Here is a 17,164-nt window from a genome sequence, read left to right on the forward strand (position 1 = left end):
TTCAACTTCATGCAGTAATAGTTCTTCACATCAAAAATTGTGTCAGCCATCATTTTAAAGACAGTTTAGGAATTTTTCAATAAATTATATCACATTGGATAGTATAACTGGTAAAGGACTTATGAATTTTTTTGTCCTACAACCCTTGCAGTTATGTTTGGTTGTATCAAAAGTATATTATAATAACAAACATGTTTGGTGTTACTTTAAAGAGAGATAACTTCATACAGATGTGATACTTGTCATATTAAGGGAGTTATCGAGATTTTTTATTTTTCAAAAATCTCTCCCATTTGTGCTCCTTTGGTGAGGTTTCGCCCATTGATAAACTAGACAGAGATTATACTTGCATTACTTGATTGTATCATCTCTGTTTGGAAGTGATTCGTGCAAAATTACGACAGTACATGCATAACTGTCGAGATGACTGGTAGGGGGAGAAGTCACCACAGCTGCTGCTGACATGACAGCTTCCACGACTGCACTTCCTCTGTTACAAGTGAAACCAAGAGTGCATCACGCCTTGCAGAACAGCACCAACACAATACATCCCTGAATTGCCACACATCTGAGGAGCGTCATGTCATAAAGAGATTCGAGGTCTACAATTACTTTAAGCAAGAGCACACACTAGCAGCTGCTTAAAAGCTCACAATAATACACAAAAAAAACCACTTAGTTATGGCAACTAGCCAAAATTTTATTGTTTTAATCACTATGTTTAGAAACATTACGAACACATGCACACAGGTAAAAAATTTTATACTAATTATTACTCTGTACAACATGAGGACACAATTATCTAAGTTTGCGTACCAAAAACAACTATATCTACAAACCTCTCTACACAGCTTTACAGTCTGTCCAACAACACTTATTCTACAGACACAATCACATATCACAAATAAAATACTGAGAAGGAGTGGTCGTGGCTAGCGAACGGTTGGCCGCACTGCTCCGTGATGAGGCGGCGGTCGACTTCACCTCCGAGAACACGGCACTCGCTTGCACTCACTTGAGATCAAGAAACCAACAGCCACAACTAAATATAATGAGAAAGTAAGTTATACAAATGTCATGATAAAATGTACAGGCTATAATTTACACTTCACACCTGCAACCCTAGACCAGCTGTGACAACTGAGCCACGGGACAGAAGCCGGAGTGCGACGGAGCAATGGTCACAACTGCAGGTGCCTTTAACCCGTTCTGCAGTTCTGATCAAACCTTGCATGTCATGTTACAATGTCCATGTTACATGTAGCACTTAAAAGCACACAAAAATAATGCATTTTACATGTAACCTAACATACTATAAATTAATAAATGTTAAAAACTCTCACAATTTTTACACCTGGCATGATTAATGCTATTACATTTTACACTCAATGTAAGTGCTGCAGCCCAAAGCTTTATGACATATTTTCAACAATTTGAGATAAATTGGACATTTCAGTGTTGTAAAATGGATAGGTGTCCAAATTCATTATAATGACTACGAGTAATGATTTAGCCTTGGCTAGCCCATTTACATCCGGCACTAAAAACAAAAACTAACATTACGTAAATGCTCACCTCAAACATGTAATGTACACTAATTAAATACCTTTAATCTAACAGCCCCCTGGCTATCAATTTCAAAAAAGACAAATTTGTTTAAACAATCATGCATTCTTTTAAACTAATCGTCAAAATTCCTAATCTTTCCATGCATATTACTTCTTCTTTATTCTAGTATAAATATTTATAATGTAGCATCTGTAATTGTTAAAAAGTGTGCTAGCAATCAGCCTTGAGAGGACCGCTCAGGCTGGCCAAATGTAAGGAGTGTAAAAGCCAACTTGATGGCCGGAGACAAAACACTAGCGTAGAGTACGAGCTACCACCTGCCAGCATGCCCTCCCCACTGGTACAAAAATAAACATAGCTACTAGTACCTATGTACCATCTTAGGACCTATTGGAAATAACGTGAGACAGAAAAAAATTACTACACTTACTAACACAAGTGTTTTTTTTTTTTACTGATGTTTTTCAAGTACGGCACCACTTCTGATAATAAACTACTGTGATATAAATAAACTGTTTAATATTTGAATCTCAAAGTTGATGTTTCGTACCTGCATATTCGCTACGTATAGATCATGTGACAGCACCAATGGCACTGTTTTCTTAAAAATATACACAATTGTGCAGAAACAATTTCTGCATGTTTTGTTTATCTCCTAACCTTGCATTAAGTCCTCCGCCAAGTTATTTACATTTTTATACCATGTCAAGTACTTTAATATCAGAAAAGGTTTACCAAAATTAGAAATGTACTGTTCATCGTTGAGACAAGAGAGATTGTTGCTTTCAACAGCCGAAACTGGATGTTCATGCGACAATCAGTAATGGCTGCAGTCTAACAAACGCAAGGATAGATCTGAACACTTTGCGCACTATAATTACGCGGAGTGAACAAACTAGCTGATACTTGTCAGACTGGAAAATGTGAGAGATTATATTCATGACAACAAAGTCAGCACAGTCACATAATGTTATGTGCTTCAGAAAACAGTTGCTGATGTGAAGATGGTACCATCTTTGACAATTACATCCACACGTATTTCTGTATCTTTATAAACATAAAAAACATTTTTACAGTTAAAATGCTGTCTTCTCATCAGTCGTTCAAACAACACCCACAAATAAAATCAGTGTATTTCAAAGTTATGTCACATTAACAAACTAAGCTAACTACAATGTCCTATCACTGTTTGGGACATGTGTGAACTGTACAATATTTACAATTAAAATACTCATTTTCCACATTTACTCGCGCACTAGCTCATGTTTCGTCGGAGGGTAAACTGCTCGATCTGACCAAATATAAAGAAATGCCTTCGTTTGTACCGTTTCATGAACCAGAGCATCTGAGAGCAGTGCCTTGGAAGAACAGGGCGTGTATTGACAAGCATCAAGGAAACTGCTGAGGTCGAGTTCTCTTGTTTCATCTGTAAGGAGAATTTTTAAGGTAGGTAGCTAAATATGTGTTTTAAGAATAATTCTTACGTATACATAATTAATTCTTTACTGCATCTAAAAAAAAGTATCTCAACTTGTACGCATTAAGTCAAGATCCCCTCATTCCAACCTTCACTTTGCCTCACTGTCGATCGCTCAAGCTAAGCGGACACCGAAATATAACAAGATTGGGGTTCCTTTTGATTCATCAACTCACTGATATAATGGAAAACAATAATAAACACCAATAAATGCTAGACTTCTATACATATATTCAGAATGAGTGACGAGTCAAGACAAGGTAAGAAGTTGAACAGTGTGTCTCAGCTTTGTGGGGCTGGCGCAGGAAAAGTCCAGATAATCTCGCCGCGCTCCATCTGTGACCTCATCTGCTATTGTAACACATTCTATCACTTTCCGTTCCGTGCCAATCAAGGTAATCAAAATCTCACAAACATTATTATTTAAATAAGATGAAACTATTCAGAAAATAGTGATTAAGGAACACCGGATTGATTATCTCACAAAAGCCTGTTGCAAAATTACAAATACTATTTATTTCCACATTATAAATAATATATATGAGGCACCATTCCCACAGCATGACTGGAGTGTGTGACAATGCTCATCAAATTTTCCATTCTTTTTTTTATTTTGTCAGTTAGATGAGTTCATGCAGAAAAGTAGTTTTGTTTGTTGTGAGAATGTAAGTAATAGTGCATTTATAATGATTTAATAAATCAGTGACAGTCAGTTATTGCACAGTGTTTTGAATATTTTTTCCCAAGCAAAATTCATGCATGCACAAGTCAAGCTAAACATTCAACGGGTCTCTGAAAGGTAATTTTTTTGTTTTCTTGGAAATTTTTATGTAAGTTACATTAGCCAGTAATGTGAATTTTTAGCAAAGAGCAGGTTATTGCTGCATGGTTCTCTTGCAGTGACCTGGAGGTTAGTGATAACATTGATATTACTGACTACAGAAAACTTGCTTTTTCTCGAGTCCTTTGAAATCAGACAAAAATTATATGGTTCTATGAGTTGAAAATGAGTAAATATTCATGAAAAATTATCAAAAATTATTCAATAAATTCTCATAGAAATTATAGACATTGCATTAATATTTTCTTATTTTATATGATTTTTAACCAACAATTTTTCTCAACATCATCACTCTAACCGCTGTACAAGTTTAAAACTCTGATGGGGCAAAAATGTCATTTTTAGTTCTCAAACATCACATTTTCAAGTTTTTAATCAAACATCTAGGCTCCCGGTGACTGCTACTCTAGTGCAACCATGCTGGCTTCGTTGAGATCCAACCATAATCACACGAGCATGACATAGTACAGATACAACACTGTACTGTTACATCATTAGAGACTGCATGCCAACCCTATCTCATGCAAACTGTTATGGAAGAATGGCAATGCATTGAGAATAACCCTAGCACACTGAGGTACATAAACAATAACTGCTATGTAAACATAATATAACTAAATCACAGTATGGTGCAAAAATTGTTAATTATCTAGAGTAAAATGCATTCCTAATGAAAAAGATCAAATATAATGAAGTTGGTATTATTAAATACTGTTAATTAATGTTACGATACTTTTCAAGTTGACAATATGAATTTCCAATAAATTAATTGTATGAAAAACATTACATATGTCATGTTGTATGTTTCAGCCATGTCGAAGACAGTAATTTATAATTGAGTAAATTACCTATTGTGTAAACAACCATGGGAAAATAGAAAGAATGTTTCCATAGTGAAATATTGGTTAGGTTAGTAAAAAAAACTGAATATCTCCAAATCTAATAGGAATTTGAAAACTCAGTTTTGCGAGATAGTAAAGAAACATTACCCAAAATCGATTTTTAAAATGACCATTTCCGGATCAGTTCTTTTTTTTTTTTAAGGAAAAGACACTACTCCAGGAAATAACCAATAAAATTTACCATCCACTCTGCTTGCAAAAGCTTGTATCCAACAAACATATTGGTAGTCAAAAAACGATTTGCCCACGTCCACTTGTACGAACACGCCCTGGATGAAACACAGCGAACAGTGGACACAGAGAAGGGTGAGGGAGATAAATGCAAGAGTGGAGCGGGCTCGACGCGGAGGCGCTACACGCCCTCCTCCATGGTGGGCAGCCAGAAGGCCATGTTGGTGCACGCAGACACCAGCATCATGTACTTGGGGTTGAACTGCACGCACTGCACGGGCCCCGGGTGGTCCGCGCTCAGCGCACACACCTTGTAGCCCGTGTCGGCGTTCCACACGTGCACACGTCCGTCCGTCGAGCCGCTGAACACGAACTGCGAGTCGGGGCTGAAGGACGCCTCAATGGGGATGCCCTTGTTGTTGAGGTGGCCCGTGAACGTCTGCAGCGGGGTGCCGTGGAACGCATCGATCAGGCGGATTATCGAGCCGTTTGTGGAGATGAGGATGGTCTTGCCATCGCGACTGAACTTCAGCCCTGTCCAGTCGCACTCCTTCTCCTGGTTCAGCTTGAAGTTGATGAAGGGGCCCTTGTCGAAGGAGCGCAGGTCGTACAGCTTCACGCTGTCCGAGTTGACGCCGGCCGCGAAGATCAGGCCCTCGGGGTCGTAGGCCGCCACAGGCCGCCCCGTCAGGTGCATGAGGCCCTGGCAGTTGGGCGAGCGCAGGTCCCACAGTCGCAGCGTCTTGTCCAGCGACCCCGACAGGAACGTGTCTTCGATGGGTGATATGCACAGAGACACCACCTTTTTTGTGTGTCCGGGGAAATATCGAATGTACTTATTGTCGTGGAGGGACAGATACCGTATCGTGTCGTCCACTTTGGTTGAACTGTGAATAGCAGTGTTTTTAGCGTGGGTGAAGTGTATTAGGTCCACACCGTATTTTTTGCTGTTGACGGTCCTTATTTGGGTGCCCTTTTCGCAGTCGTAAATAACTATCTGGTCGTCCTCGCTGCAGGAAATCAATGTGTCGCCACTGGGAGAAAAGTCGATGCTGTTTATTTTATCGGTATTCTCTCGGAATACCTTCGCAACTTTGAAAGTACGAATTACTTGATCGATTAACTTCATTTTCATTCTGTCCGTAAGCAACCTTGCAGCACAATATTATTAAATATTTATTTATCAATAAAATAAAACAGTTCGCTGATGTACACCGTCCAGAACAAATGCCTATCAAGTAATTGTTCCCAAAATGTGTTCATAAAACACTAGTATTTTTTCCACGGAGCTCAGGGCCAAAACACACTTTAAACTAATACAAATATTTCCACATTATTTTCATGTATCCTGAAAACATGTTACTTAAAGAAAAGTTTGAAACAGAGAAAAAAAGAAGCTTGCCAAATATTCAATAATATATAGCATTGGACTTTTTATATTTTTCACCAATACACTCACCGCCATAGACTACTTCGCGAAGACACGATTATGAAGTATTCCACTATGTAACGAAAATATTATAATAAATTTTATACTCTATGGATCCAAAATTAAGTGAGTACTCCGGGATAGAGAAAAAGTCAATGTGTGTTTGTATATATAATTAAATATATTGACGATATCAATTGGTGCTCTTCAATTCGTACAGGCGTTTGTCTCATTGCCACCTCGACATACGTCTATCAGTAAATGCAAACAATTAGTACAAAGAGTGCAGCGAATTCCAACGCTACGAACTGACAGCATAGATCGATTGTCGCTCGAGCGTAGGATCGTTTCTTTGTTTTAAAGATGTCATTTTTTTAAGCGAATAATTATAAGACATCGTTTTTCTAGTAACAAACTTTTATTAAAAAGCTTTTTTTTGCCTTAACACGATTACTTTTAAAACCTAACCTGAACTACTCCGCAGTTCACTGTACGTTTGACGTCGTACCTCCTCTTTATTAAATAAAAAACCCGGGTCACAGTCCTGTCCGCGGCGCAACACTCCAGCCATAGCCCTGGTAGTGCCACCACTCGCCACCAGATGGCAGTTGTAAATATAAAGAGACAATGTATTATAGTTATTTTATATATGTTATTATTGTTAATATTTAGGTAGATTATTAAGTGTATATTGTAAGTATGTTTTGTAGATGTGGAAATAATATTGTAAAATGCAAAAGATCAAAAGAAATAGAAATATGTAAAACTTTAACACAAATGATCGTAGACAAAACGTGTATAAATTGTGCGAGCTAACATACCTAGACAACCTTCCTCTTTTAGTCAATCTGGAAAGATAAATATTTCCTCAGTAAAATGTAGAATTATTAGCTTGTATTCCTCATCTTCCTTTCCTCAGCTAGCGACTCTTCTCTCTCTCCTTCTCTCTCTCATTCTCTCGCACCTAGCCGCTAGCGACTCCTTGTGAGACTTCGGGCAATCCTCTGCTAGCGACTCTTATTAGAGGTGGGTTGGGACAGCAATTTTCGGTATCAGTCCCAACCTGATACTGATACAGTAATGTACCTAGGTACAAGTCTCTGATACTTCTGTATCAGACGGTCCCAGGAGGCAACAAAACTCCGCGTACGCAGACCGTGCGACCGGAAGGAGAATCTGATACATTATTTATCACGCCCGGTAATTCTCTACCTCTGTTACTCTCATGCCCGCCTGATACAGCCAGTATCAATCAGTTCAACATTCACTGCAGTTCGTCCTGGCCGTGTATCACCATTTACATTGTTGCGGGCTGTCATGCTTTGTAGTTAGTATATTTATAGTGAAATAAGGAATGGATAAGTGCACGAAAAAGACTTCATTTGTGTGGAATTTTTTTACGGAAAATAATGAGTTTGCTAATTGTAATTTGTGTAAACAAAAACTGAGTTATAAATCATTGACTAATCTGAAGAAACATTTGAAACGTAAACATTGATATAGTATGCTCACTAATGTACGTATCTGTTTTTTTTTTAATTTTTAATTTTTTATAAAATCGTAATCTTTTAATGTATGAAAACACTAATTACTAATTGTTTTCGGAAAAAAAAGTCCTAATGTTGATTACATCTGTTATTAGTGTCAACTGAGAATTTATTTGCATTTTCATAGCTGTTAGGTGCACAAATATAAATATTATATCTTGTATTAATGTACTTTTTAATATTAAAATTTCATTAGTTTTATTATTGAACGAGACTGTGCACGCACTGCGCACTGAGCGTACTTTGAAGTAGGACAATAAACAAAACGACTTGTAACCAGGGCTGCCACTCTGATATTCATGAAAAACCTAGATAACCTACAAAAAAACCCAGACACATGGGTAAAAAACCCAGATGCGTCTAAAATGCTATCGTTGAAAATGTTTGCGTACTAATTCAAAAATATAAACATAACTGGTTTTAATATAAAACAATTAATTACCTTACAAGACTGAAAACGGTTAAATACAACCAATACAAGAAAATTACACTGCAGCAAAATGGCTGTATAAGTAATTCTTGGACCAGTACATATCATAAAAAAACCTACAAATATATACATGACAAAACAAACACCATCACTGCATCCTTTAAACCGGTAATTGTTTTTATAAAACTGCATCATGTACGTTAGTCTTTATTCAGAGTCTGATTCTACAAGATTGGTTTGAAGGTTAATTGTTGCATTGTTTTTGTGTTCTGCAAGCCTCTTTGAAGAATGTGTCTAATTTAATATTCGACTTAGCTTCTTAAAAACTAGTTTTGTGTTTATATGTATTTTTGTGTGTGAAACACATAGACTTGTTTGCATTTATCAAACAGATATTGCAACAGATACAGTAGCTACTACCTTTATTATTGTTTTAGGTACGTATAAAAATAATTAAAATTATAAAAAACCTAGAATTGTTGGAATTCATTATTTAAAAACCCAGAAACCCAAACACCATTGGAAAAACTCAGATCTGGGTGGAAAAACCCATGAGTGGCAGCCCTGCTTGTAACAATATCGCTTTGCGCCTCTCCTTCAAGGCTTCAACGCCTTCCCCTGCGCTTCCTCCCCTACATTCTTTCCCTTCTTTATCCCTTATTCGTCGTTCCTGCTCCCTCCCCTTTCACAAGCTCCGCCCAAGTGACCGTCATCTGCGATCGGGTACTGTATTCATTGGCCGTGGTGTTGTTCCAGCTGAATTCTGAACTGATACTAAAGTCTCTGATACTTTTCAAGTGTACTCGTTTGCCGTTCCTTATACAGGCGCGTATCAGTGCCAAAGTAACAGGTTGATACTTTTCGACCCACCTCTAACTCTTATTGAGACCGCGGGCTTCCCTCTCTCTCTCTCTCTCTCTCTCTCTCTCTCTCTCTCTCTCATTCTACCTCTCTCAGCTCACCCATCTGCTAGCGACTCTTCGTGAGACCGCGGGCAATCCTCTGCTAGCGACTCTTAGGCCCGTATTAATAGTCGTTACTCAAATCTCGTTTTGAGATCGTATCACGTGATGAGATCTTGATACGAGAATCTAGTCTTGAGATACACACGAATTAATAGACAGTTCTCAAGATTTCCTTTGGTGATATTAGTTTCACCTTTACGGTATCCAGTGATATTAGATTCTAAGATACACTTCTTTATAATCGTGCTTTTGGATTTCTCGAAACACTAATTGAACGCACTTCCGAGTTCCGACCTGCGTTTGTTTTACGTCTGTTGTTATTTACATTTTGACTTTTTATTATTATTACTTATTAACCTGCAATTGGGCTTTCACCCGGTGGCAAGAACTCCCACTCACTCCCCTCCCCCCCCCCCTCCATCAGCTTTCTCCTCAGCTCCCTCCCATCCCTGACCTCCACCATTTCCTCCCCCAGCCCATTCCACTCCCTCCCCGTCCTCACCAGGAAGGTGTTCCGCCCTCTCTCTGTCCGCCTCCACACCCTCTGGAGCTTACATCTGTGGTCTCTTCGTCCTCTGTACTCCCCTCTATGTACTTTGCTTCCCAATTGCCCCCATCCCCCTTCCCCCTTCAGCACCTTGAACAACCTGACCAACCTTTCCACTCTTCTTCTCCTCTGTAACGTTTCCCACCCCAACTCCTTAATCATTTCCGTTGGGCTATGCAGTTTCCCATCCTGCCCCTCCCTCCTTCTCCACATTCCCATCACCCACCTAGCCGCTCTGCGCTGCACCCCTTCCAGCTCCTTCACCTCAGTCACCAGGTAGGGGTCCCAGACCGCCGCCGCATACTCCAACATTGGCCTGACCAATGTGGAGTATGCCTTCTCCTTTGTCCTCCTCCCAGCTCCCTGCAGGGTCCTACCAAGCAACCCCAGCGCCTGCCTTCCCCTCCTGACCACCCCCTCTATGTGCTCCGCCCATCCTAGGTCATTTTTCAGTGTCACCCCCAGGTACTTATATCCTGCTGCCTCTCTTATCTCCTGCCCCTTCCAGTAATATACATTTCGTGTGACTTTCCTCCTCTTTGTAAATCTGACAACTTTTGTCTTACCAACATTCAAGGACATTCCATTTTTCTCCGTCCATTGCTCCAACCTTATCAAGTCCTCTGCTAAACATCCCCCTTCCCCCACAACCTCATACACTACACAGTCATCTGCAAATAGCCTCCATCTGGCTTTCATGCCCTCCCCCAGATCGTTTATCATAATTGTGAACAACAGAGGCCCCAGCACACTCCCCTGTGGCACCCCCGACGTCACTTCCCCCTCCTCGGAGCTTTCCTCACCCACTCTCACTCTTTGTCTCCTATTCCTCAGGAAATCACCCACCCAGTTTACCACCCTTCCATCCCTCACCAGCAACTCAACCTTTTCCATTAACCTCCTATGGGGGACCTTATCAAACGCCTTTTCAAAATCTATAAAGATTGCATCTATCTGCTTCCCCCCGTCCACCGCTTCCACCAGGTCTTCCAACAGCCCAGCCATCTGGGTCTCGCATGAGAACCCCATCCTGAATCCATGCTGCCTGTTATCCACCCACCCCAGATCTTCCATTTCCCCCTTTACGTACCTTCCTACCAACCTCTCCATCACTTTTCCTACACAGGACGTCAAACTGACCGGCCTGTAACTTCCTGGCTCCGCCTTATCATTTCCCCCCTTGTAGATGGGAACTACCACTGCCTCCTTCCATTCCATTGGTAGTTTCCCCTCCTCCAGAGACTGCTTGAAAACCTCCAACAGGTACTTCCCAATCTCTCTATCACCCAACTTCAAATGACTATTCCCTATACCATCTGGCCCAGCTGCCTTTCTCCCTTTCAACCTCCTGATCACCTTAATTACATCTGTCAGTCGCAGCTCAAAGGCCTTCCTGCCCATTAAACTGTCGTCCTCTTTACCCTTCCATGCCTCCCCCTTTGTAAATACTGCCAGATATTGCTCCTGCAGTAAGTCTGCCTTTTCCCTGTCCTCTGTATATTCCTGCCCCCCTCCTCCTCTGAGAACCCCTATTCCCTCCTCACCCTTCACTCTTCTTATGTATCTGTAGAGCTCCGTCCCATTTACCGTCCCCCCTTCCCCCATCAGCTGTTCCATGTAAGCATCCCTTGCTTCCCGCGATTTCCTCCCTAGTTCCTTCCCAAGCGCCTTCATTTCCGCCTCTATCTCCTCTCCCCCAAGCTTCCTTGCCCTCGCATGCAGCCTCCTACATTTCCTTTTCAACACTTTCAACTCCCTTCCATAGTAGGGAGGGTCACCTCCTTGGCCTACCCTCCTCTGAGGTACAAAACGTGTAGCCATCTGCAGCAGAATATTTCTTAAGGCAGCCCATCTACCTTCGAGGTCCTCTATATCTACCCATCTACTGTATTCCCCCTTCAGGAATGCCTCTGCCCCCACTCTATCCGCCTTACCCCAACAGTTTACCACGTTTCCCCTCCTTACCCCCTTCTCCCTCCAGCCCACGTCCAACTCCACTACTGGGATCCTGTGGTCACTGATGCCCTCCATTACCACACTTCCCCTGACCGCCTCCATTGGTCTCACAAGTACCACATCCAACAGGTTCCCGTCATCCTGCTCTCCTCTCCTGGCACCTTTTCTGGTGCTTTCAGTCACCACCTGCTCCAGTCCTCTGTTTGCCAGTTGAGATGCCCATCTCTGTTCCCTTGACCCCATCCCCTCCGGCCCCTTTTCCCATGCCACCCCTGGCATGTTCAGATCCCCCGCCACTATCACCCACTTGCCTTCCCCTAGCATGTCCAACCTGTCCTGCACCTCCCGTATGGCTTCATCCCCTTGCCCTGGTGGCCGGTACACCGCAATCAGCCGTACATTTTTCTCTCCTACCTGGAACTGCATCTCCAATAACTCCGCTCTCCCCCCAACCCATACAACCCTACCACAGAGTCCCTCTCGCATGCACACCATTACCCCTCCTCCATTCCTGTTTCTGTCCCTTCTAAATATTTCAAAGTGTGCTCTCTTCAGTTCCCCATCTCTAATTTCCTCGTCCAACCATGTCTCCACCGCTACAATGATATCCGCCCCATAGGCTTCCACCCTGCCCCAGAACTCATCCACCTTCTTATATATACTTCTACAGTTTATAACTGCGACTTTTACATATTGGCATTTTCCCCTTTGCGCCTCTGTCCCTTCCGCCCTGATACGAGTGCCCCTTCCCCTTAGAACCCCGATTTCCAGCACTCTTGCAGCCCTATCCAACTCCACCCCCCTCTTTCCTCCTTCCTTGCTCCCCGTCCAACCAATCTGAGTTTTGTTGTCTTTAGCTGTCACCTCCTCCCTAGCATTGCTATCAGCACTATATTCACAATCACCCCCCTTCTCTCCACCTTCCTCACTATCTAGTTGCTATCTTCTTCCCTGCTGCTCAAACCTTGCCCTTTCCAAATGGCCAGAAGTCTCCCTTCCTAGCAGGTCTCCTAGCATCCATTTTCCCCTCTCTGTTAGGTGAACCTGATCCCTGCCCACACAGTCCTGCCCCACCCATTTCCTGCTATCTACCAACATGGCTCCCAAGTCCCTACACACCCTCTCATACACCTCGCTGACCGCAGCAGCCTTGACATAGTTTATACCCCTCCTTACTAGTACCCCACTGACCACAACTCTGGCTACAGGGAACTTCTCCTTCACCTTGCCCACTAGCCCCCTCATATCCTCCTCTACTTCCCTCCCCACCACTCTACCAGCCACATCATTTCCCCCTACATGAACAACCACCACCTTAACTTTACTGCTTCCTTTCATGCAGCCTACCCTCTCCCCCAAGTTCCTAATCTTTGCACCCCCAAACGCAGCTTTATATATACTTCCTTTCCCCACCCCCTGCAATTCTACCCCCTTCACAATAGAGCTGCCCAGGAAAATCACTTCGGGCTCCTGTCTAACTATTGTACCCCTTTTCGTATCCCTGCCCTCTTCATGCCTGTTCACATCTACGTTGCTTGTACCCACAGCCTTACTGCCGGCCTCCTCCCGCACCCTCCTTGCTACCCCTTCATTCTGCAACCTGACACCTGTTTCCTGAACTTCCCCATTACATGCCTCTGCATATGTGGCCTTAACAGCTTGAGTCCTTACTTTCTCCCTCCCTTCCAGCTCCTCCACCCTCCTGCGCAGCCTATCTACCTCCACATCTGCCTCCTTTCTCATCTGCCTTTCCTTCTCAACTTCCTCCTTTGTCCTCTTCAGCTCGCACTCCAGCCTTTCGACCCTTACTAACACACTTCTCAACCCATCCTCCCTTTTTACTTCTTCCTCTACCCTCTCTAATCTATGTTTTATTTCCATCTCCTTCCTGTACAACACCTCACCTAATCCTTCTTCCAAATCGACTTCCCTCCTTGTCCCACTCAGACCCTCAACAATCTTTCCTCCCAGAATATCACCAATGAAATTGAGTGCCCAGTCCTTACCCACATCTACATTCCCTCCTTCCCTCTGAGTTCCTGACACCCCACCTACCATCTCCTGGCTACCACTGCTTCTTGCCATTGCCACTACACTTCCTGAACCCTTGTTATCCTTGTCACAATCCTTACACATCCACTCCTGCCCCAGACTACCCAGCTCCCCCTCCTCTAGTCCTGCACACTCCGTATGGACCCAGCCTTCGCATTTGTTACACCGTACACCACTCTCTCCATCTTTCCACACCTTTTTACAACCCACACATTTAAGCTTCGACTTACATTTCACCCTACCCATTTTGTCACAATTCACTATTCTACAATAACCTATTACCCAAATAACTTAAATAATATATAATCCTACTGTAATAACCAACAGATAATCCTACACCTTAGATCTTATTTCTACTCTAATTAAACGGCCACGTGGCGACCGCAAGTCAACACAACACTACTACCTCCTTATGCAAAAGATTAAACACTAAAACCCTTAATTCTTATCTACATTGATACAAAATACATAATGTTACGCTGCTATCTTAGTATACTCCCTTCTCAACTCCTTTGTACTCCTATAATTCCACCATTTCCGCAGAGCTCAATTCCACATCACATTACTTGCCCGCCATCTTCCAGTCTTGGTGCTGCAATATTGATAATGGAAAGTAAAAAGAAAAATTTCACAGAATTAGAGAAAAATATATTGAAAACAATTTTGGTTAAATATAAAGATACAGTAGAAAATAAAAAAACGGATGGTGCATCTGTTAAAGTTAAAAATGAAGCTTGGTGTTAAGTCGAGGCTGAGTTTAACAGAACACAACTCATCAATGAAAAGGTATTTATTATTTATATATGCAAATATTACAGCAAATATTGTTAAAACCAGACATTATAATTTTCACCATATAAATTTTAATTTTATGTTATTACAAAATAGTGGCAATAGTACAGAATAGTAGCAATGGGGAATTAACAATAATCTCACTTTTTGGAAAATCAAGGTAAGCTGGCTGTTATACGTAACTGTAATTAATAGGTCTATTCTAAGCTTTGCCACATTTATTAAGCACAATTTCAAATTTATTATGTTACTTTTATGATATATGTGTTTAAAAGTTACTTATTCTTAATATTATTAGGGTCTATTGTACTTAATTTTATGCTTAAATTGTTCAGACAAGTGTCCATTGTAACAAATATTATTTATTGATAAATAAACATAATTATCAGATCCCTTTACACAGGTAGGTACACTGGTGTACTACTTGTTGAAGTCTGGTTAAAATAACTCAACAGCTCGCATTGTCAATATTTATCTAAATTAACTATTATTTATGCAATAATGGCACAAAATTTAAGTTCACAAAGTTTACTCCTTATTTAATATTGCAATAAGGTTATAGTAAATAACAGGATTTAATTTAGTATACATAATTATTTTTTTACATTTTAATTAATTCATATTAATTTTATTGCTATAGGCTACTGCCAAGCAACTGCAGAGGCTGTGGACAAACATGAAACAGCGACAGCGTACAGCACTCGCACAGGAAAGACAGCAGAGGTTGTCAACAGGTGGTGGTGCACCTGTCAGTGATGTTGCGATAGATCCAGAGATTTCATTAGTTGCACCACATTTGCTTGTAGAAGTTCCTGGTGTTGAAGACAGTGACAGTGGTATGCATAATGGTGAGTAAAAAATAAGTATAAACACATTTAAAATGCCACTCTCGTTAATAATTTAATGAATGCAGACAAGCAATACTGGCAAAAATCTAAAAATGATTTTGGTGACAACAGAGAAAAAATTGTTTATGTAACGGCTGATCTTCCATGCCGTTGTCGGGTCCTGGTCACTGTGTGTAAAGGAAATGGACCAGTTATTATTTAATATAATAGCAAAATAATTTAGGTTTTATTATACTACCCCTATAATATGTACGGTAACATGTTTCAGAACCATCATATGGGCCTAGTTGTATAGAGCATCCCACTCTTAGATTGCAGTATGGAAGTAAATGGGCGCATTCTCTCTCTCTCTCTAACACACGCCGATTGCCGTTAGCACTGTCCTTGTTTCTTCGTGCGTTGTTGCCAAATATCAAACAAAATTTAAAATTTTAATTTTTGGACCAAGCTTTTTTTCATATTGTATAGAATCAAAATACGCATCAGGCAATGCTTATTTTGAATACTTAACAATATTTTAAGTGTCCGAAAAAATTAAAAAACATAACTTATTCGCTGCGAACTGTTTTGAAGTATTCCGATATGTTTCACATAAAAAAAAAACCTACATGTGTATTTCATTCAGATTTTTTTTATTAGTAAATTAATGCCTTAGGACGCCACCGAACAAATGTTAAGACAAAAACTGTACAGGTTTCACTTAAATAATTTTTTTAATATATTGAAATGCATTTTCTCACAAACTGACACATCAAAAAGTTGACCCGTGGAAAATTTTTTTCTATTAAAGATAGATGGGGGACGAAAGCGAGAAAAATGTTCACAATGAATTGAATTAGTTTTTAAAAGCAGCGCCATCTCAATTGCTTCTACAGTTTCCGTGGAAATAGCTGTTAAAGATGTGTCTTATCAGTACAAGCCGTCGTAAGAGGAAACAGGGCCGTGTGTTTAGATAAGTGGGGTTCTGTCCTACAAGCAATTTCAAATACATGGCTTTCTTAGTCAACAAAAAATATTATAATCGATTCTTGAACATAATATTTAAAATGTATGAAATAAATACGAAGGAATTTAATAGCGATCATGGTACAAAATTTTGAATTATTTTTCTATCCTTCTCACCAAGCATCTTATCAAACATTGTTTTAGACAAAGTTTTGGAAAATAATTATGATATTATTACAAACAATTTAAACAGATTTGATAATGTGTCTACTAAGGCAGTTACGTTTTTTTGTCCGGTGAAAATTTTTTTCGAACCCATGCAGTTATGGCTGGTCGTATCAAAAATGTATTTAGAAAACATTTTTCGGCATTAGGTAATCCGAGTTATCATACGTTAAAACGGATTCGATATTATTCATATTATGGGAGTTGTTGCGATTTTTCTGTTTTTCAAAAAATCTTCCCCATTTCGAACCAATTGTTCGGATTTTTCCCATAACTTACTCGACCGAGAATTTCCATTACCGTATTTTATTTATCATTTTGGACATGACTTGTCCAAAAATACGGCATTTATCGGGCCCATGAAAATGTGATATATATATAATTATATAGGTATATATATGGGATTTTTAGAACAGAAAAGAAAACTATAAGAAAATTTCGTCTATAATAGGTAGTTTTTATTTGAAA

General features: G+C 40.5%; 1 protein-coding gene across 1 annotated transcript; it reads right to left on the reverse strand.

The window, feature by feature from the left end:
• Positions 1 to 675: 675 nt before the first annotated feature.
• On the reverse strand, positions 676 to 6,438 carry LOC134530793 (WD repeat-containing protein 82). The gene has a single exon (XM_063366004.1). It carries the CDS (start codon positions 6,093 to 6,095, stop codon positions 5,142 to 5,144), a length of 954 nt encoding a protein of 317 aa, XP_063222074.1. The 5' UTR covers positions 6,096 to 6,438; the 3' UTR covers positions 676 to 5,141.
• Positions 6,439 to 17,164: the final 10,726 nt, after the last annotated feature.

The sequence above is a fragment of the Bacillus rossius genome, chromosome 1 (assembly GCF_032445375.1).
Source record: "Bacillus rossius redtenbacheri isolate Brsri chromosome 1, Brsri_v3, whole genome shotgun sequence".
In the NCBI taxonomy this organism is placed as follows: Eukaryota; Metazoa; Arthropoda; class Insecta; order Phasmatodea; family Bacillidae; genus Bacillus; species Bacillus rossius.